The sequence below is a fragment of the Mirounga leonina genome, unplaced genomic scaffold (genome assembly GCF_011800145.1).
Source record: "Mirounga leonina isolate KUSES-001 unplaced genomic scaffold, KU_Mleo_1.0 Mir_165, whole genome shotgun sequence".
Lineage (NCBI taxonomy): Eukaryota > Metazoa > Chordata > Mammalia > Carnivora > Phocidae > Mirounga > Mirounga leonina.
In genome coordinates this window covers 78,058,469-78,079,190 of record NW_023270415.1, presented here as the reverse complement: position 1 = coordinate 78,079,190, position 20,722 = coordinate 78,058,469, and the positions used below count along the sequence as shown (strand labels likewise).

The following is a 20,722-nucleotide window of genomic DNA, read 5'->3' as shown; positions in this document are numbered from 1 at the left end:
TGTCTGCGCACCCACCTGCGTGATTGTGCTCTGCCTGGGGCACCACCTGCCTGTGGTGGTGGTGCCGGGGCGGGGGGGGGGGGGGGGGGGGGGGGGGGGGGGGGTTGGGGAGAGGCAGTGCCTGGGAAGCCAAGAGACAGAAGCACCCATTGCTTCTCGCCAAAGACCCCTTCCAGTCCGTGAAGGCAATTCTATGTGAGATCATGTACTTCCAGAAAAGCCGATCTAAGATTTAATGGTGTTTTTATGTCTTGGATCTTTTAGGGGAAAGAAGGTCCTCCTGGCCCCCAAGGTCCATCTGGATTACCCGGAATCCCAGTAAGTGGCATTTAAAAAAAAACTGGTTTCTCCACTACAAAAATGAGCAAACAAAAATAGATTCCACAACTGTTAAAGCAAGGCATGGTCCCTAGGGGAGTTTCCAGGGCTCCAGAAAATGAGAAGGATAATCACTAACCAAAGCCAGGTATGTTTTTGGTGGGGGTCAGTCTTTTTTTTTTTTTTAAGATTTTATTTATTTATCTGAGAGAGAGAATGGGAGACAGAGAGCATGAGAGGGGGAGGATCAGAGGGAGAAGCAGACTCCCCACCGAGCAGGGAGCCCGATGTGGGACTCTATCCGGGACTCCAGGATCATGACCTGAGCTGAAGGCAGTAGCTTAACCAACTGAGCCACCCAGGCGCCCCTGGTGGGGGTCAGTCTTAACCTCATTCTTTCATGCAGTAGGTGCTGTTGTTGACTTGTGTAGATGGCGTTTGCCTCTGTCCACACACACACGCATGTATGTACAGAGTTGAGACAGCACACGCACACATAGGCGTGCACAGCTGTGAAAATTCACTATCTGTGAGAATAGAAACAGTTTGTTTCCCACACTGGTGTTAAATGTTCATGTGCTCATTAAATTTTACATAGGCTCTACCCAATAAATATACCATAATATATATGATCATTCCTCTGTGGCCTCAGAAATTGTACAGTTATTGGAGAAAACTATAATAAGCTCGTTCGCATGCATGGCCCTTTTCCGTTTTCTATTCGATGGTCCACAAAGGTGGGGTTGACTCGTCAGGTACGATAATATCTGAGGTTCTTGATACATACCTCCAGATTACTTTCTACAAATACTGTTCTGGACTTTTACATTCACTATACTTCCCAGTGGGTTGGAGCTCTTCAGGGTGGTAGTAATAAGGCTGGTCCAGGGAGGCCATGTGCTACCTTCTCTGTGGAGAATGAATCCCTGTGGGGCTCGTGGACTGGCCTGGGCCGACTGCTAGGGCCTCTACTGGCCACAGTCTCCCACCCCTGCCCTGCATGATGATGGGCTTTATTGCGGCCAAACTGGTTTCCTTTTGGTCCCTAGAAAATGCTCTGCATCCTCTCCTCTACAGACCACAGAATTTTGCACATGCATTTCTGTCTACACAGAATGCCCTTCCTCACCTCTTGCACCAGTTGATGCTTTTGATTCTTCCCATCCCATCTCAGGCATCAGCCCTGGAAAGTTCTCTCTGTCCCCCCAGGCTGGGGCAGGCTCTCCTAGTTTCTTTTCCTTTCTTCCTGAGTACGCATCTGAGCTGTAGCACATCTTTATTTGTGTAATGGTTTGATTAGTGACCACCACCTCCATTATGCATTAATTGATTCGCTCATTCAACCAACTGTCTTTAGGAGCCTACTGTTTGCTAGACCTGGGGACAATAGAGAGGAGTGCCTGCTAATCATGGGGCGATGCTCTAGGCCATGGGTTCTAGAAGACCAGGCTTCTGCTTCCCACACATAGTGAACACTCGGCAAATAGTAATTAAAGAAACAGGTCGATGAATGAACTGTTCTGCAAGAGCCCTCCCTCCTGGAGTAGCTGATAAGTGCCCCCCTCCACCCAGGAGGCATTTCCTGGGCACCATCGACGGTCCCTACAGCCACGAGACCCCGAGGTTGAGTAACCTGTGCAGGGATGTGAAACCCCTTTTGGTCTAAATGGCACCCCAGTAGCCTAGCCTGTCCTGGCAGCTGGGAAGAACTGACTTATTTAATTCTAGCAACAGTGAAGCTAGGGAGAGAACGTCCTGGTTTGGATTTGTGCCAACCCCTTACCACTAAAGTCTTAGCGTGCAGGAGAAGAGAGACCTGCCCTTAGGTGTGACTATGTGTACTGTGCAGACCCCATCCTGTGGCTCAAACTTAAGCCAAGCCTGGGTGTGTGCCTCCCTGGTGTCCCATGAATGGACCCTGCTTTCCTGTCTCTCGCCCCACCCCCACTCCCAGCCTCCCTGAACTCCTTTGCTTCTTCCATAGCATTCCTGCCTCAGAAACGCTTCCTCTCCCTCTGCCTGGACAATAAGAATCCTCATCGCTTTCTTGTGCACGGTGCTCACCCCCTGGCGGGCTCCGTGCAGAGAGCTTTCTGCACGTTAATGCATGTACCCCATGCCTCGGGCCCCCTCAGCCATTCATCCTGGGGTCCCAGCTGAAGGTTTTCTCCAGGAGGCACCCTGAGCTTCTGCAGTGGCTTAGGTAGAACTGAGCTGTGTTTCAGGAGCCTCAGCCCCATGCCGTCACAGCAACCACACATGCCTGTTCATCTCTGTCCACCCGCACCACGCCCGTGGGCCAGCACAGCGCCAAGTACTGACCAGGCCAGCATGCGAGGTACCAGGAGGACCCAGCCCTCATCCCCCCTCACGCGCAGCCTGAAGTCTCATGGAGAAGCCAAAGAGAAAAGGAAGAAACCATTGACACAACACATGATGCGCTATATGATAGAGGGGGACCCAGGGGCCACGGAGCCCAGGGGTGGATACCCAAGCCAGACCCGAAGGGGTATCTGGGGAGGTGACACTCAAGGAGAGTGTTCAAGGTCAAGTAGTCTAGGCAGAGAAAGATGAGAAGGGGCAGGAAGAAGGCCTTTCAGGTAGAAGGAGCAACATATAAAAGACATGGTCGTATTTACGTACAGGAACTGGCTATAAGAAGTGTTGAACGTTAAGAAGTGGCTTCCACGTCTGGTAGGGGCTGTGAGGGATGCAGAGCAACCTTCTGCTGACACTCACTGAGCACCCACATGATGTTTTGTGAAGAGGAACAACACACCTCACCATTTATTAAGCACCAGCTCTGCGCCACGCTCTGTACCAGAAAGACCCTATATATTCCTCTGCCTGCAGGAGGTGAGAGCGTCCCTGCAGTTTATTGAAGGTGCAGAAACAGGCCCTGAGATGTTGAAGGTGTCAGCAGCCCGTCAGCTAGGGGCGGCCCTTCTCTCTTGCAAAGCCACCTTTCCTTCTCACACGATTCGCTAGGCCACACTCAGCCCACCTTTGCTTTTCCCCTAGTGGTGCTCGCGCCTTTCCCGGCGACCTCATGTCTGTGCCAGGAGTCCTGGGGTCTCCCGCCAGCCTCCAGCCAGAGCTCGCGGGTCTGCCCGTGTCTCTTCCTGCGGCATCGGCTTTGTCTTCCGTGCACGGCTGCGGCTGCATGCCTGGGGAGGAGTGGTTTCGGGGTTAAACTCTTATTTGAAAAGAGGACTAGTACAAGGGCGCCTGGGTGGCTCCGTTGGTTAAGCGTCTGACTCGTGGTTTCAGCTCAGGTCATGATCTCAGGGTCCAGGGTCGTGGGATTGAGCCCCGCATCAGGCTCTGCACCGGGTGTAGAGCGGGCTTGCAATTTGTCTCTCCCTCTGCCCCCACCCCCACCCCCTTTCTCTCGCCCTCTCTGGGGCAAAAAACGAATGCAAAGGAGGATCAGTATAGCCTGGCCTTGGCAGCAGCCCCGCAGGGGTATGTGGTCAAGCCGTCCGTGCCAGGAGCAGCGTTCGTGAAGAGTTCTGGGTGCCACTGAGCATCGGCCAGCAGCCCAGGGGGCCGGTAAACCTAGATTCCCGTCCCCAGTGGCTTCCCAGCAGTGCCAAGCCGCTGCCGTCGGGGGAACTGGTGAGGAGTCATGCACGGTTTCACGAACGCCGGCAGCAGCGGGAGGACCCCATTGCTGGGGCCATTTATCGATGCCGGGTTTGTTCAGCCTTGCAAGCTGGAGCATCGGTTCTGAGCCGCCTGGCGACGCCGCGGGGCAGGACTGCCATCTCCTTTTAGGAGAAGGGAACTGAGGAGCTGAGAATACCAGCAACTTGCCCAAGATCATACGCCTAGTAGTGCAGGCAGGGTTCAGACCTAGCCTGGTTTGACTCAGTTTCCCCTCTGTCCTGCTGCCTTGTGGCTTTCTTTCCCCAGACCCCACCCAGTGCAGGTGGCCCAGGATTGGAACCCAAGTCTGTGTGATGTCATAGTCATTGTACAGAATTATTTTCCCGCTTGCAGAGGCTCCTGAAGAATACTGGTCTCTTGGATTAACACAAGGCTTATGGCGTCCTCCCTTAGAGCGGGAGGTTGGTTACGGGGAGGGGGATCACAGCTAGATTTCACAGAGAGAAAGGCCAAGTGTCCATGCAGAATCCTTGCTGTCATTCTCTGAGCCCCTGTATGTTCGTGGGGCTGTGCCCCGTGCTCTCCTGCATCTCCTCACCATCTCTGTTGGAGGTTGGCCGCGTCCTAACCTCCTCATCACTACGTTCAATCCAGGAGGCCCAGCTATGAGGCACCGTTGTCCTAAGTTCGACTTTGGGAAATGTCCAGTGCGGGGCTTCTTTAGATCAATAGCACTGATAATGATGCTGTTGCAATTCATTTCTTTTCCACTCTGTGCCAGGCTCTGCGGATCAGAGATCCAAGCCAGAGTTGTGGTGTTGGGAAGGAACCACGATGTCAAACCAGTTCTGTCTGTGGACACGCCCCCGGAGCCCCTAAGGGCGGCTGTGGCCATGCACTAGGCGTGCACCCCCAGCAGAACCCCATCTTTCCACCCAGCACCCTTGGCCAGAGATAACGGTTAATTTGATTTCTCTTGCAGGGAGAAGAAGGGAAAGAGGGCAGAGATGGAAAACCAGGTCCCCCTGGCGAGCCGGTAAGGGGCTCTAAATTTCTCACAATTGTGCAGGCCAAATGAGTAATTTCTCAGCAACAACCGCTCTGTGTTGAGGAGCTACTATGACTCAGGCATAGTAAGAGTTACTTCATTTATTTCTCCTGACCACCCTGCAGGGTGAACACTGCTGTCCCATTATACAGCTGAGAAAACCGAGGCTCAGGGAGGTGAAGTGATGGGCCCAAAGTCACACGATGGGCTGGTGACAGAATCAGAACCGGATGCCAGGGCTTCTGCCCATCCTCTGCATTTTTTTCTTACTGCCCCGTGCAGCCTCCATCCCGTTGACTTGGGAGGGGAGCTGGGGCAGGTGAGGCCCCGCTGGAGTAGAAACCTGATGCCTGAAAGCCCGTTATCCCCACGGAAGCCCTGAGCTTCTCCCATCAGCTCCAGGTGGTGGGAGTTGGCCCTTTCTTCAATTCTGGTATAGAGCTGTAGGGTTTTTCTTTTGTTTTGTTTTTCCTTTTTCTTTAACGTTACCTGTCCAGGACACACAGTGAGGCAGACGGAGTGCACGTGAGCAAGTCTCTGCCTCAGTAGCTGTTGGTTGGAAGTTTGAGGGCTTTCTGCACACCCAGATCTGTGACCTCATTGTTGTCCTGCCACAGCTGGCCACTGTTCTCCCCTGTGGGTCAGGGCCCGTGGTGATGGCACCTTGGTCTCCCCAGATCCCTTCCACAGCCTCAGCCTCGAGGGAAAGCTGGAAGGTGGTGTCTGGGCTTCGAGACCCGGCTCCCCACATGCCCACCAGTAGGAGAGTAGTTAATGATGGGGCACACCCAGTCGCATACTAAGCAGCCCCGAGGAAGGAGGAGGACGCCCTCCCGACACGGACGTGAAACTCCTCCAAGATGGATTGTTAAGTAAAAAAGCAAAGGTACAGAGCGGTGTGCTTAGCCTGCCCTATTTAGTATAAAAGCAGGCCTATGTGTATTTTTCTAGTGTTTACATAATGGCAGTCCGGGGGACTCCAAAAGCACCTGTAACGGTCATCACCATCCACCGTAGGGTGATTCTGGGCAGAAGGGGCGCAGGGGCGCAAAGGCAAGTCTATGCTCTGTGGTGAGTGATTTTATTATGGAGCCATTGGTATGCATTGCTTGCTGATAACATGTAATTTAAAATGAACCAAAATATTTTATGCCAAAATGACAAGCACAGCCAGAAGAAGACCCTGGCTCCAGATGCTGGCTCCACTCCAGACCGGCCCCGGGGCCTGGGGTGAGTCGGGAAGCGTCTCCGAGATGCTTTTTCAATAGAACGAGAGTCATAGTAGCAACTCGTTAGAGTTGCTGGAGAACCCAGTGAGGTGAGAAACCGGCAGAAGGCATCAGGCTCGCCTTACTGTTGATGACTTCACCAACCCCCCTGGCTGTGACTCCTGGTGAGGTCAGGGCTCCAGAGCCCTTAGATTAGAGCCGCGGCTTGGGATAACATAAAATTTTCTACAGCGAGGTTTATGTTCCGTTTAATTTGTTTGGTCATAAACCATTATGACTCGTTCCGCATCTTACGCAACTTGCCAGAAGCACCTTCTTTAACATTTTTCAGCTCTGCCAGATGCTGGAACCAGAATACACTGCTGAGAGCAAAAGAAAGCGCTCCCGGCAGCGAGCAGAGTCCAGAGCGCCTGCCAAGCAGGGTGGTCTGTGGCGGGCACGTGGCAGTTAGTGGGGTGAAAATGTGGGAGGCGAGAGAGGACAGGTATCACCACCGGGTGCCCACCTAGGGCTGGGGTACTGACGCTTTGTTACATTTTCCACTGTAATCCCCAGAAAATCCCCATGGGGCATGGTGTCATTATTGCCCCAGATGAGGAAACGCACAGAGAGGTTAAGTGGGCTGGCCGAGGTCACACAGCGGATAAATGAAGCTGCCAGGACTCACGCCCCAGAGGCTGACCCCAAAGGTCAGTACTGCAGAACAGGAAGTCAGCTTTTCTGCGGGAGTGTTATTCTGAGAGCTGACGTTTATGGTACAGGAGGACTGGGGCCCGTGGTCTTCATTTGGTCTGTTTATGGATCACCTCCTCCAGGTAGGCCTCAGGCATAGAGCAATATGAGACCAGGTCTGTTCTGGGTACATGGGGGGGGACATCAGTCCCTGAGGAGGCAGGGCTGGTCCTGCTGGAAGAGGTGGCCCAGCAGCTCCCCCCCGGGGGCGTGCCAGAGTCCTCCAGGCATGCATTCTGGAATCTCAGGCTGTGGCCAGTGTGATGTCTTCTCTGTCTGAGCTGCTTAGGAAGTTGGCATAGGAATGAGCGGTGTCGGGTCGCATGAAAGCAGCCCTTTTAGAGACAAGGATTATGTTGCAGTGGGGTCTTTGGGAAGTGACCTCAGGAAGCACTGAGGGCAGGAGGAAATGAGACAAGGAGAGAAGGAAAGCCACGGACGTCAGGCGAGTGAGGCGGGCAGCCGGGCCCCGGTCACTGCAGACCCTCTGAGAATTGGTGAGAAGCACACTTGCCGTCCTGCTCCTACCCCAGCCAGGCTAGTCATCCATCCATAGACCTGAAGCCCTTTTGAAATTGAGGATTGCTCCGGGAGGCAGCAACTCGCACATTAACTTGCACACCTCGGTGTCACGCACCCCCGAAGGCCGATCTGTGCATGGGCCTCAGCCTGGGCGGGAACTGTTCGGCGCTGACAGGTGCCCTCCTCGGTGAGCCAAGGGGACCTGCTTGGGAAGCGGCATTCACTACAGGTAGTAGGTAGTTCGTCTTCACGTTGGCGTAGTCCTTCAAGTTCCTCTGTGTTAGGGACATGGATGGGCAGACAGACAGCAGTAGATAGGTGGATAAATGATGGATGGGTGACTGGATGTGGATAGATAGATGTGTAGATGCATAGGCAGCTGTTTGAGTTGCGTGTTGTGTAATCTTTATTAGGAGGCATTTGAGCTATAATTGTGGTGTAGGATGATGTACGGAGACTCCAGAGCCAAAATACCTGGATTAGAACCCCAGCAGTGTGACCTTGAGCAGATCACTTAACCTCTCTGTGCCTCAGTGTTTTGCCCGGTGGATAACAATGGCGCCTCCCTCATTGGGTTGTAGTAAGGACCCAGCGACTTACCATGTGAGGCACTTATTTTGTGTCTGGAATGTGGAAATCCCTCAAGAGTTGCTGTGCGTTACCATTTTCCTGCTGGTGACTTGGACCAACGAAGACCATGTCACTTGACTGCGGAAAGCATGGGAACCAGGCTAGGCCATGTACCCTCAGTCACAGAGTCCCATGAGGGCGACTGTGCTGAGTTTGCAACTGAGAACAGATCCAGGGAAGAGAAGGGACACTGAAGATCACACAGCAGTGCTTGGACCAAACACCAAACCTGGAAGTTAGGGCTTTGTGTGTCCTCTTTTCTGAGATTTCCCCTCCACCAAGGACGCCCCTTTCCCTCTCCTACCCTGCTCTTGGGCTCCGTCTGATCCTTGGGGTTTACAAGCTGTGAAAAGGAGTGGAAATTGGGGGGTGGGATTTGCCCTCCTGTCACAGTGAAGGTGGGGCCAGGTGCTACCCCATCTTCCATCAGTCTGACAGGCCCTGTCACCATCTCCCTGCCCCTCCACACCCCCACGCTGACCACATCGCCTGGGCTCAGCAGCCAGGCTCGCATTGGCGGTTATTTGTGGCTGGTTCTGCCACGGAAGCACTGGGACGCTGGTGGTGAGGACTTTGAATAGCCCGAGTGTCCCCATAACTTCTCGGCATTAGGAGAAGCTGGACCAGGGAAAGGAGGGGTAGATGACAGGCTTCCCTGTCCGCGGCAGCTGCTGGACGAGAAAGACATCCTTTGGGGTGGTGCACCCAGCTGGGACTCAGTCTGGCCATGCTGTTCATTAACTCGGCGAAGCGCTAGCTTCTCGGAGCCTCAGCGTCCCCTGTTGTCACATGCGATAGTTGATGGCTGCCTTGAGGTGCTTTTGTGAATGAGTACAGAGTCATTCATAACGAGGATGTCTGCCTGACTCTGCATCCAGACCAGAATGCTTCTGAGGACGATCAGGGGCCGCTGGGAACAGTGGGTTCAGAGACCACGTCTGTGCAGCACAGTCCGAGGAAACCAGGAGCGTGTAGCTGGGCACGCTGGCGTGATCCGTGGGCACTGCAGTGGGGCACAGCGTCCGCGGAGCTGGTCGGCGGGGTCAGAAACGGGCTGGGGAAGTGTGACAGGCGCCAAGCAGGGAGATCCTCATGACGATGGCCCCAAACTCTTCTCTTCTCTACTCTCAGGGCAAAATGGGAGAGCCTGGTCTGCCAGGACTGGAGGGAGCCCGAGGCCCACCTGTAAGTGCCAGTGAGCGTGTGTGTGTGTGTGTGTGTGCGTGCACGTTGTCCATGTAGAACGCAGCCGTCAGCCTCACGGCTCATACGCTGTGCCCGCCCTACCCTGGATTTCCAGAAGTACCTCTCTTCCAAGACATCGGTGCTTCTACGAAGTAATAAATTCAGTTCTTCCACGAGCGTGGCTATAAAATGCATTTTCAAAATTACAACCATTGTTGCCATCTTGTTATTCTAAGTTTTCTTTGTTCTTAACCTATTTAGGATGATTTTAATGGGCTTTCTCTGGATGATAGGACCTAAAAATAAATCTTATTTTTGAACACTTTCCGTGGCTAAAGGTTTTTTTCCCCCGATTTTAAAAGTAACCCATTCTCATTGTATACCAATGACAATGATGGCAAAAATATAAAAACAATAAGAAAAATAATGTTATAGAGAATATAATAGAATTACTCATAATTCTGCAACACAGAGGTAAAGCTCTGTTAACATTTACGTGTATTCTTTCTAGATCTTAGGAATGTATGTATGAAGTCTGTATGAATTCTGACTCTTTTCTATGTATGAATTCTGACATTTATATTTATATATCCATCTATTTCCAGCTTCCAGGCTAATGTACATGTAAACATGCATAGATAATTTTTCTATAAAAATGAGTTGTATATTTTGGGGTTGGGTTTTTTTTTTTTTTTTTTGCTAAATGCTTTACTTCATAATTTAAAAATTGCTTACATAATCCCATAAATTTGGTTTTAGGAAAAAATATATTATTTTTATTATTTTATTTTATTTTATTTTTTTTTTTTTAAAGATTTTATTTATTTGACAGAGAGAGATACAGCGAGAGAGGGAACACAAGCAGGGGGAGTGGGAGAGGGAGAAGCAGGCTTCCCGCCGAGCGGGGAGCCCGATGCGGAGCTTGATCCCAGGACCCTGGGATCATGACCTGAGCCGAAGGCAGACGCTTAACGACTGAGCCACCCAGGCGCCCCAAAAATATATTATTTTTAATGACAATCCTAAAACCCACTTATCTGGCAAGAAGTAGGAGATCAAAATGCCACTTCTATTTCCTTAATGTATTTTTCTGTGAAAATCAATAACTCACCTGGCTAGCATTCAGTAAGAAGGAACTGAAACACAAAAATCAATTTCCTTTTTCCTAAATCTCCTTGCCTTTCACCTGATTGTACTAGGAGAGCAAATCTAAGAGTGGGGAATACTACCTCCTGTGTCAGAATTAAAACACAGAATTAGTGGCTGGTTTTTTTAAGGTGGTTCCTGGCTTATTGGAGGAGAGGGTCTTCCTTTTAGCCAAAGGGATCCATTTGCTGGGACCCACGTTGAGGCAAGACCCATTTCTCAGTTGAGACTTGCAAGGAATCCTACCTCAGTGCAGGGGCAGAAGCTAGAGACCCAAACAGGTGAAAGAAGACCCAGGTCCTCTGGCTGGCAAGGTGTAGGTCAGAGAGCCAAGCTTGGAAGAACCACACAGTCTTTGAGATAGATAAATGTGGGTTCAGCTTTTACTTGGTCACTTACTTTCATCAAGGGACCGTTCTGAACCTCTGTTTCTTCTTCTATGAAGTGGGGATCGGAATGTCTCCCCCTTCTGTAGGGTGGTTGTATGCATTAAAGGAGATGATGGAAGATACAATTATCAGTCAAGTGCCTGGCACAGTCTGTTAAGCTCCCTCAGTTGGTGTTTCTGTCCATGATCATACGGGAGGAGAGCACACCAGGGTCCTGGTTCTGAGCTGGCTGGATTGGGGATTCTAGTGTCTTTGAGGATGGTGCTGGGACCCAGGCAGGCCCTGCCCCTCTCCAGGGAAAGAAAAGTGGCCTGTTTTGAACAGCAGTGAGCACGGTTTATCTCTTATTCGATGCTGATGGCAACTCTGCAGAAGTAGGGTCTATCCTCATTTACAGATGTGGAAACTGAGTCCCAGTGAAGAGAAGTAAAGCACCCAAGATCCACAGCTACAAAGTAGGGAGCCATGGCTCTCTTCCATACCTGACTCCAAAGTCAGCCTTTTCCATAGATTAATTCTGCAAAGCGATGCCTGGCAGGTACTTTATTCTTCTCAGTTTATAGATGATGTTAGAACCCTAAGGGGAAAGCTGACTTCAAGGTACAGCGGTTGAATCTGGGATCAAATCCGAGCTGACTCCCTTTACCTCCTCCTCCGCCTGCTACTGACACTTCCTGGCTACTGTGACAGGCCTGAATTGGGTGGCAGTGTCTCATCTCATCCTTACTGTAGCCCATCAGACAGGGGACACCTCCTGCGTTACAGCTGAGGCCCCCGAGGCTCAGAGTGGGGAGGTGAAATGCAGCCACTTAGCTGGGGGCTTTGCAGGGGTGTGAAACGTCTGGCGGGGCTCCTGACCTCCTTTGTCCCCTGCATCTCTTGACCTCTGAGAGCATGCACCTGTCACCACACCGCCTGCTACTTGTGAAGCATCCCCAGAGCCCCCCTCCCAGAGGCAGGAGAGGTCATACTTTCTTATTCCCCACGTCCAGCGAGGCAGGCTAGATAACACCTCTCCAGGGTAAGAATCCCCACATGAGAGAGGCCGCTAGGTTGTCTCTCTTTTCGGATGGCCAGGCCCTGGTGTGGTCTTCTTCTCAGCAGAGTCTTCATTTGCTTTTTGGAATCAGGACCTTAAATCAGGGCATAAGGTCAGAGAAGAGCCTGGCAAGGTCAGCCAGGAAGTATTTGGGCTTGGCCCTGGAGGGTCCAGTTTGGCCACAAACTGCTGCCTCATTGAGTTGAGGGGTGACCTTGAGGAGGGTGTGCTTTGCAGAGAGACAGACCTGGGCTTGAATCACGACTCTACTGCTTCTAAATGTGCTAGAGAGGCCTGAGCCTCCTGCTTCTTACAGAAAACGGGAGAAATAAGGTGCATCTCCCGGGACCCTGTTACAGGGCAATGAGAGCACAAGCCTGCAGCACAGGATGTGGTAGGGGCTTCACGCAGGGGTTTTCCTCCTTCTCCTCCTCCCCTGCTACTGCCCTGCTCCCTCCCCTTCCCACTGCGGGCAAGGAGCCAGGACAGGCCCTCAGCCCAGTCTCTCCTAGCCACTTCCCTGGGGTGCATTGGCCGTCTGTATCTGTGGGAGGGTGCTGGACAAGGGAGGTTCACTCCAGACCCCGCCTCAGCTATGTGCACAGGCATCTGCCCACCCAGGTCCCTGCTCTGTGCCCGCCACTGGCTGGGGACCAGCTGGCTAGGGCACTCGGCGGTGGAGCTCAGAGCGGTGCTCTGGCAAGGATGCCTAATGACAAAGGTACAAGGAGGGCCTTTGAGAGTGACCATGTGAGCAGTGAGGGAGATGGAGTTGGGGACAGGAGGCTGGTAGGGAGGAGGCCTCCAGCCAGGAGCAATGTCCCAACGAGCAAGGGGTCTGCCAGGAAGAGAGGACACACGTGGAGCAGGAAGGGAGGCGTGGAGTGTGCAGTCCACAGAGGACACTGGGTCTGGGATGTGGCGCAGTGAGGTGGCCAGGTGGGCAGGCGCCCCTCAGGTGGAGCCCATGAATGCCCTGGGTCTCAGCAGGTGGGGAAAGCATTCTGAGACCAGGGCTGGAGAGAGGCCATTCCCACCTGCCAGGAGTCGAACCCCAGACCGAGCAAGGAGAACAGTGGAGAAAGGGTGGGGGCAGAGCTGCTGGATCGGAATCAGATTACTTTTTGGCTCTGGGACTCTGAGCGGTAATTTCTCCCTCAGAGACTCAGCTTTCTCATGTGTGAAATGGGGATTAGTACACAATCAGCTTGGTCTGGCTGTTAGAAATGATTGTGTCAGCTCTGCTAACAGCTTCTGCTCAGCTCCCAGGGCTTGGTGCTCGAGTAATAGATCTCCAGGTTGCTGTTATGTGCAGGGAGGCCCAGCACCGTGGCCCAGGACGAGGGTGTTGGGTGGGACCGGCCACAGCCCCAGGAACAAGGAAGGCACCCGAGACCCACCTCTGGGGTGAAGGCAGTGTTGTTGTCTACAAGGGAAGCACCTGCCCCAGGGCCCAGGCCGAGGGGTTGCAAGCCAGGTGGTGTGAGATGGGGAAGATGAAGCTCGGGAGACACGTAGGGTGACCCCTCGACTCTGGAGCATTTGTGGGATTAGCCCTGTAGCTCCGCCCGTGGTGCCCCTGATCATCCTGTCCTCCAGCATCGAGGGCCTGGCCTAGCCTGGGGTCCAGAATGGGAGGTGTCCAGGGAGCCACGGTGAGCGGGGGCAGGACTCGGCTGGACCCCCACACCACTTCTCAACTTACCAGCCTGCTCTCGGGTGGAATAACGTCTCTTTCTTCTAGGGCTTCAAAGGACGCACCGGCGACTCTGGCGCACCCGGTCCCCGGGTAAGTGGGCGTCTAGCCGTGGAGGTCAGCCCAGGCGGAACTGAGTTGGTGCTTCTAGACTGGGGGTCCTGGCCGGGCAGGCCAGCAAGCACCTGGTCCCCTGAGAGAAGACAGTGGGCATCATGGGAAGCATCATCCCCGGTCGTGGTCTGGTTTTTCTAAACGTTCCTTTGGGGGCCAGACATTGAGGTGCGACCTGTCTGACCCAATCAGCCTGGAGTCAGGGCGCCCCTTTTGGCTGTGCAACAGGCCCTGAGCTAATGTGGGGAGAGCTTCGGTGCGTCCCGGGTGGAGAGACCCCGAAGCCCACACTCTTACCCTTTAGCTTCTTCCCTGACCTTCAGATGCCCCAAACAGAAGGAACCTTGGAGGACCACTGGTTAGTGGGGTCTCGGGTGCCTTCCTTGTTCCTGGGGCTGTGGCCGGTCCCACCCAACACCCGGCCGCACTCTGCTTAGTGATGGGAAAGCTGAGATGTCTCATGGGTCAGCGGGTGAGGAGGTAGAGTTCCAAGCCCGTTTGCATGACCCTTGGCTGGTGGTGTGCCTGCAGGTCAGAGAGGCACAGTAGGGTCCAGGCTCTGGAAGATGGCTGTGGGGGCCCTGCAGACCCCGGCTCCATCCAGGACTCCATGGGGCTCTTTCTGGTGGGCCGTGCTCCTGGGTCTTTCCCCGGCCAGGTGTGCAGAGACCTGGCAGGTGGCATTCTGCGTTCTCTTCCCTCACAGCAGGTGTTTTGTTTCTGCTTCCCCCTTTTAGGGAGAGCCTGGTGCCGTGGGGCCCCCTGGCCGGGAAGGGTCACCCGGAAAAGATGTAAGTGTGGGTGTCCTGTGGGGCCTGGCTGGGCCTGCGGGGGGGGGTGGGGTGGAGAGAAAGTGGAAAGTGTGCATCACTTAGGGATCGGGAGAAACTACCTGGGGAGGGGGGTTGATGCCTGCAGAGGTGGATTCTCAGCACTGGTCAGTGCTGTCTCTCCTGCCAGCCCCTCGGATCCTCCCTGGAGTCCTGAGGGGGCCCTGGGGTCTGGGTGTCCGGCCTCACAGGCCAGTATCTGCGGCACACGGTAGCTAAGGAGGCTTTGCTGACTTCATGGTGATCCAGCTGTTGGTATCCGTGGAGGCCTGTTGGGTCCGGCCTCACGTGGGCTTGAATTGCAGAGTCTCTCCCAGGTTATTTCTCCAGCTGCACTGCTCTGCAGCCTCAGGAATCCATCACGGCCACCACTACCATGAGCCGTGTGGCACTTCAGACCTCTCACCTGCTCTCACTGGCTTGCTGTAGGGATCAGGCAAGATGTCTTTTACTCTAGTCGTACAGACAGAAAACCCGAGAGCCGGAGAGGTCCAGGGACTTACTGGTGGTCGCTCAGGCTGTCAGAGGTGGGAGGACATCATACGTGACATCCTACAGGGCCAGGTCAACATGTGTGGACAGCACTTGACCTCCTGGGAGTGGGTGTTTGGTCAGGAGCCTGGGCACAGGGTCCTGGGACCCCATTACCTCCTTCAGGACCTGCCTTTAAACCCCGATGAAGGGCATGCCACCTGTGTCTCTTAATGCGCATGGTCTTCTCAGCTGATCCGCCACCATGAGATGGTAGAGCTGGGAGGGGTCTTAGAGGAAATGCCACCCAGCTCCCATGTCTCTCCTCTCAGTAGCAGAGTCAGCTTGATAAAACCGGTCATACCCTGTGTGCAGCTAAAAACAGAGCAGCTGCGTTGACCTGGGCGGGGCCTCTCCCCACCCTGACCCCAAAGACACCCCGGCCTCTCAAGGCCAAAGAGCAGCTTGAAAATCCATCCCCCCTCAATTCAACTTACAGCAGAGTGTGTGGAAGGAGCTCCCCAGGCAGGGGTGTGGCGGAGTTCAGCTCCCCCCGCAGGTCAGGCAGCAGCTGGGACGGGAGCCGGGATGCCAGATCAGGGGCCAAACGCTTCGTCCCCTCCTTCTCAGCTATAGGTGTAACTCTCTTCATTGTACAGCTTCATTTCCTGGAGTGGTTGAGTCTAGTCGGTAAGGACCACAGCCACGCTTCAGTGTTTTCATTCATAACGTGGGAGAGACTTACCCCCATGCCGTGAGGCTGCTCGGAAGATGAGGTGGTACCGAGTCACCAGCACTTTATACCCTGCCAGGGGCCGGCTGCATGGGTAGTGTTTTTCTTACTCCAGTGACTGCGCAGCAAGTGTGGGTCAGGTCACTGTCCAGTGAGTCAGGACAGAACTGTAAGACGGCTTCTCTTCTCTGGTCGCTTCCCTTAGTTCAAGATGGCACTACCGGAAATCACTGTGGGGTCAGGTGCAAAATGTCGAAGCCAGAAAATAAATAAACCGTGTGCGTGCATTTACTCATCTACGGGAGATGAGTCTGTCCGTACCTGGAACCTCCAGAGATTAGTGATGAAGCATTTGGACAGCTAGACAGTTCTCGTGGGGAACTAGAAGAAGTTTGGTCCACATTGGCAACTTTGTCTCTGTCCTTTGCAGGAAGCCACTCTGATAATGTGATGTCTCTCTGTTCCAGGGTGATTCTGGACCCACAGGGCCACAGGGTCCCCAAGGACTGAGGGGGCCCCCGGTGAGTGTTTCAGCATGTCACCACAGTGACATTTGGTTGGTGCATCAACCCTGGTGTTGTTTACAATGGCAGTATGTCTTAGCAGGTGGAAAAGAGCCACGGCCCCAAGCCCCACTAGTGCCTCCTACCCACACCCCAGGCTGTTTTCTAGGACCACCTCCCCACAATGCAGACATGTGAAAGGGGCCACCTGGCATGGCAGGGGCCCTGGACGACTTCCCTTTAGGTCGTTCTCATATCTGCTGCGTGATCTGCGTATCAGTTTGCTGGGCCTGTCGTAGCAAAGAACCACAAATTTAGTTGCTTCAATGACAGATGTATTGCCTCACAATTCTGGAGGCTAAATGTCTAAGAAATTTACTGTCTCACCATTCTGGAAGCCAGAAGCCCAAGATCAAGATGTGGGCAGCGTTCGTTGCTTCTGAGGGCCGTGAGAAAGAATCTCACTTCCATGCCTCTCACTTCGCTTTTGGTGGTTTCCCGGAAATCTCTGATGTTCCTCAGCTTGTGCAAACACGACCCTGATCTCTGCCTTCCTCTTGACTTGGTATCTTCCCCGTGAGCGCGCCTCTATGTCCAAATGTCCCCCTTGTATAAGAAGATGAGTGGTGTTGGATTGGGGCCCACCCTGCTCCAGAATGACCTCATTAAGCTAATTATATCCTCAGTGACTTCATTGCCAAATAAGGTCCTATGTTGAGATAGCACAATTGTGATCCATGCTAATGATAAAAGGAATGGTGCAGAATTAAAATGAAAAGAAGATTCCCTTTGCACCCCAGCCCCCTGCACTCCAGAGGGAGTCACTGTTAATCGCATTTTGTGTATATTTTAAACTACTTCCAACACAACCATAAGCCTATCGATAAAATACGTGTTTGTTACACAGCTGTGCAAGATCTTGGTGGCTGGCTTGTTTTGTATGGTGTATGTGTTTGTATGTATATTTGGAACAGGTATGGAGTAAACCAGTGAGTGGATAACATGTAACCTAGATATGCATGGGCTTCCTGGGTCTAGGGTAAGTGGCTGGTAAGAGCTGTAGGTGGGATTTGAACCCAAGATTTTCTGACACCAAATTCAGTGCCCTGCACCTACCATGGCCATGTTCTTTGTCCTCAGGACCCTACAGGAGGTACCTGGGCGGGTCTTAGGCACCGGAATGCTGCATCTTTTTGGAGTTCACCAGAAGGAGCCACTTTCTCCCTTGATGGGGCCACAGCGGCTCACACCCCGCTCCCCACCCTAACTCAGCAGCCTGTGGCGGGGGCAGGGTTTCCAGACGCCTTCCACACCCATGGGCCTGGGTCCCAGGGGGCTGAGGAAGAGCACGAAGGACAGCCTTCAGACCAGGACGCGGGCCACCTTTCAGCTGTGAGGCAGGAGTCCCCTGTGTGTAGTGATGGATACATTGTGTGCTGGGGGTTTGGCTCCAGGGGAACATCCATGCTCAGGAGCAGAGTATTCGTGCTTTCTGGGGTTTCCATCTCAGCCCTGGCTTCGTATTTCCCACTCTATCGCGGCAGCTCACTGACCGTGTCCATTTCCTCTTTCTAGAATGTGGCATTTGTTCATCCGACAGCACGCACTGGCTTACAGAGCTGAGTGGTGTGTTCTGCATTCACTCTCCCATTGGTGGGGTCCACCTGCAGATCCTGGGGGCTTCAGCACCATCCCGATATGCAGGGACCAGGAGACTACCCCCAGTTTGGGCTCTTTACCAATGACAGTCCCTGGGGGCCAGCGCCAAAGCCCAGGCCCTCTGGGGCATGCATTCCCAGTGGGGGTGCTGTCACCCCCAGGGGGCAAACATTGGTTCTTGGGATTCCGAAACCCCTTCCTCTTTATATATCACACACAGATATGCATGCAGACCGGAAACAGATACCCAGTAAACCTGTGGTCTTAAACTTCCATACAGGATGAGGAGACTAGGCAGGAGTGTAAGGACAGAAAGTTGGAGAAACCCAGCTCTTGAGCCCACAGGCATGAGGTGGCAGGCCCTGGGGCCCTTTCTGGCCCATCATCAAGCTTCTTTCTCCAAGCTCTGCAGTTAAGCTGCATCTTACTTGTTCTGTGAATGGGGTGAGTTCCTTCACCTCCCCTGGGCCTATTGCTTATCTGGAAAGTGAGGGGAAGTTGCAAGATCCAGCAATTAAATTGGTGAAATGATGGAATGGTGTCCAGCCCTCAGAAAGGGCCTGGTAGGTGGTCAGTGGTCACCCTGGGCTCCATGCCGGGCTCTGCTCCTGGAAGAAGGAGGGGGCTTGGCTCTGCCCCCCTCCAGTGTCTCCTGGCACAAAGTAATGCTCCGTAAATCCCTGATGAATGCCAGTGTGTCCAGGGGCATGGAAGAGGGAAGGGAAAGCCGCGTGTGGGGATGAGCGAGGGCTCCGGGGTGGGTGTGTGGGGGAGGAGGCCCAGGGCCTCACATGCCACACGCAGGAGGCAGGGAAAACCCGAGGTCCCCAGAGGCAGTTTTGTGTTTTTCTAACTTGCCCCCATCAATTCTGAGGGACCATCATAAGGACTTGGTAACCAACAGTAAACTGCTAGAGTTTGCCAGATACTTCCTTGAATGCATCAGGTTATCACTGACGACCTCTCTCACTCACTTGGAATTGATTGGCCTTCCCCAGTGAAGGGAAGTTTCCTAGCAACCTTCCACACCACCTTGAACCAGACACTGAGTATAGGAAATTCTAGCAGTCCCAGTGCTAGGGACCACACGAGCATTTGCCTAATTCACTCATGGAGTTCTCCCCGAGCCCTGTGAGGCTGGTGGTACTACTGTCCCTGCTCCCAGATGAGAAATGGAGGCACAGAGAGGTCAGGTAACTTGCCCTAGATCACACAGCAGGTAAGTGGCAGAGCCAGGGTTTGGACTCACAACCAGGCAGCCTGATTCAAGTCTGCAGCTAACGTTCCCTTCTCGGGAAGATGGGAACTGGTAGGAGGGGGTCCGGGACAGGAGTTTGGAGTGCAGAGCAGGTGAAGAGGGGACTGTGGCTTCCATTCAGGACAAGTGGGGGATGAGGAGTGGCCTGCAGCCCAGGAGGGAGCCAGGTCCCAGCCCCAGCCGGCCTCCTGCGCCCTGACAGGTGACAGGTGTCCGCCCCGATCTGCCCCTCCTGTGTCCTCCCCCTGTGTTGGCACCACATGCTAATGTGTCTTGGCCCTTAGCCTCCCTGCAATCCGGAGGGAGCAGGAGGAGAGAGATAATTACCATAGGGATGAGCCAAAGCACATATTTTTAGAAGGACACAGATGGGTTGGTGGGTGGGCGGAGGGAGGTGCCGGGAGGAGCCACCACGCCATATTCCCTGGAGGGGTGAGTGGGGGAAGCCACAGAGCCACGGGCTTCTCCAGCTGCAATACTCCCGTGTGGATGCTGTGCTTTCTCTGTGCCTCAGCCTCCTCATCTGTGATACAGGGATAAAGACAGCCACTCTTCACGCTTCCTGGCAGGATTATGGGAGATGCGCCGCGTGAATCATCCACGATCACACGTACGCTGCTCAGGCATACGATGTGAGCCCTATTTAATCATGACCACTGGGGTAACACTGGCTGGGCTCCATGCTTCCTGGGTTCCAGTCTCAGCCCCTTCCCTTCTGTCTCAGGCAGGTGGTGTAGACATTCTGTGACTTGGTTTCCCCATTTATAAAATGGCAGTGTTTGAATCTGTCGTGTGCAGGGAGTTCAAGCATGTGAAGCCGGCGTAGAGGGAGTCCTCAGGCAGCGTGAGCTGCTTTTTACTGTAACATGGCTCCATGAAGCTGACTCATTGGTGACTGTGTGCTTCACAGATTATAAGACGTTAGCACTTTCTGGTTACAGGATCAATGGAGAGTGGTTTCCTGTAATGTTCTTGGTTCCTTCTCCAGCAGAGTTTCTTCTGTGTGTCTGGCACCGTGCTAGATGTTGGCCCTAGACAGAGAGGGGAGATGCACGGATCTTTGGGCTGCTCCCAGCAGGGAAGAGCCAGGTGAAGACACAGCCATCTGGTCGGGGGAGCTCCCAAGAGGGAGGAGAGTGGTGGGCAGAGGCAGTGACCAACCCAGTCTGCTGAAGCCAAGCTTTGAACTTCAGGCTTAATAGGAATTTGTCTGATCCTCAAAGGTATAGCTAGGAGAATTCTTAAACTTTCTGAGTTCTACACTACCAAGGATCTTACTGGTGAAATACATTTATCAAAATGCCAGAGTTAGAGAATGCTAACTCATCTGGGTCAGTCCTGGAGTCTGGATTGAGTGGACCTTCAATTTAGTAGCTGCAGGATTCTGCACGGCCACTTTTCTTGTCTGTGTCATCATCCTCATCTCTTCAGGATAACGGTGCCCCTAGTGGAGGAGTAAAATGAAATCAGCACAGGGACAAGCATCCTAAACTGAGAATAGCATTGCAGTAATATGAGCACTTTTGTGTTGCTCCTTAAGACAGGATCTGAGTTGAAGGATGAAGGATGGATGGATGGATGGATGGATGGATGGATGGATGGATGGATGGA

The 20,722-nt window shown here is 53.3% G+C and overlaps 1 protein-coding gene across 1 annotated transcript in view; it reads left to right on the top strand.

Moving 5' to 3' along the window:
• The window catches only part of COL22A1 (collagen type XXII alpha 1 chain), a 226,482-nt gene that overhangs the window by 188,792 nt on the left and 16,968 nt on the right, over positions 1-20,722 (top strand). Inside the window, exons 49-54 of the mRNA XM_035012273.1 lie at positions 265-318; positions 4,910-4,963; positions 9,220-9,273; positions 13,592-13,636; positions 14,395-14,448; positions 16,159-16,212. Coding sequence (XP_034868164.1) covers positions 265-318; positions 4,910-4,963; positions 9,220-9,273; positions 13,592-13,636; positions 14,395-14,448; positions 16,159-16,212 — 315 coding nt within the window. The remainder of the gene's footprint in view (positions 1-264; positions 319-4,909; positions 4,964-9,219; positions 9,274-13,591; positions 13,637-14,394; positions 14,449-16,158; positions 16,213-20,722) is intronic.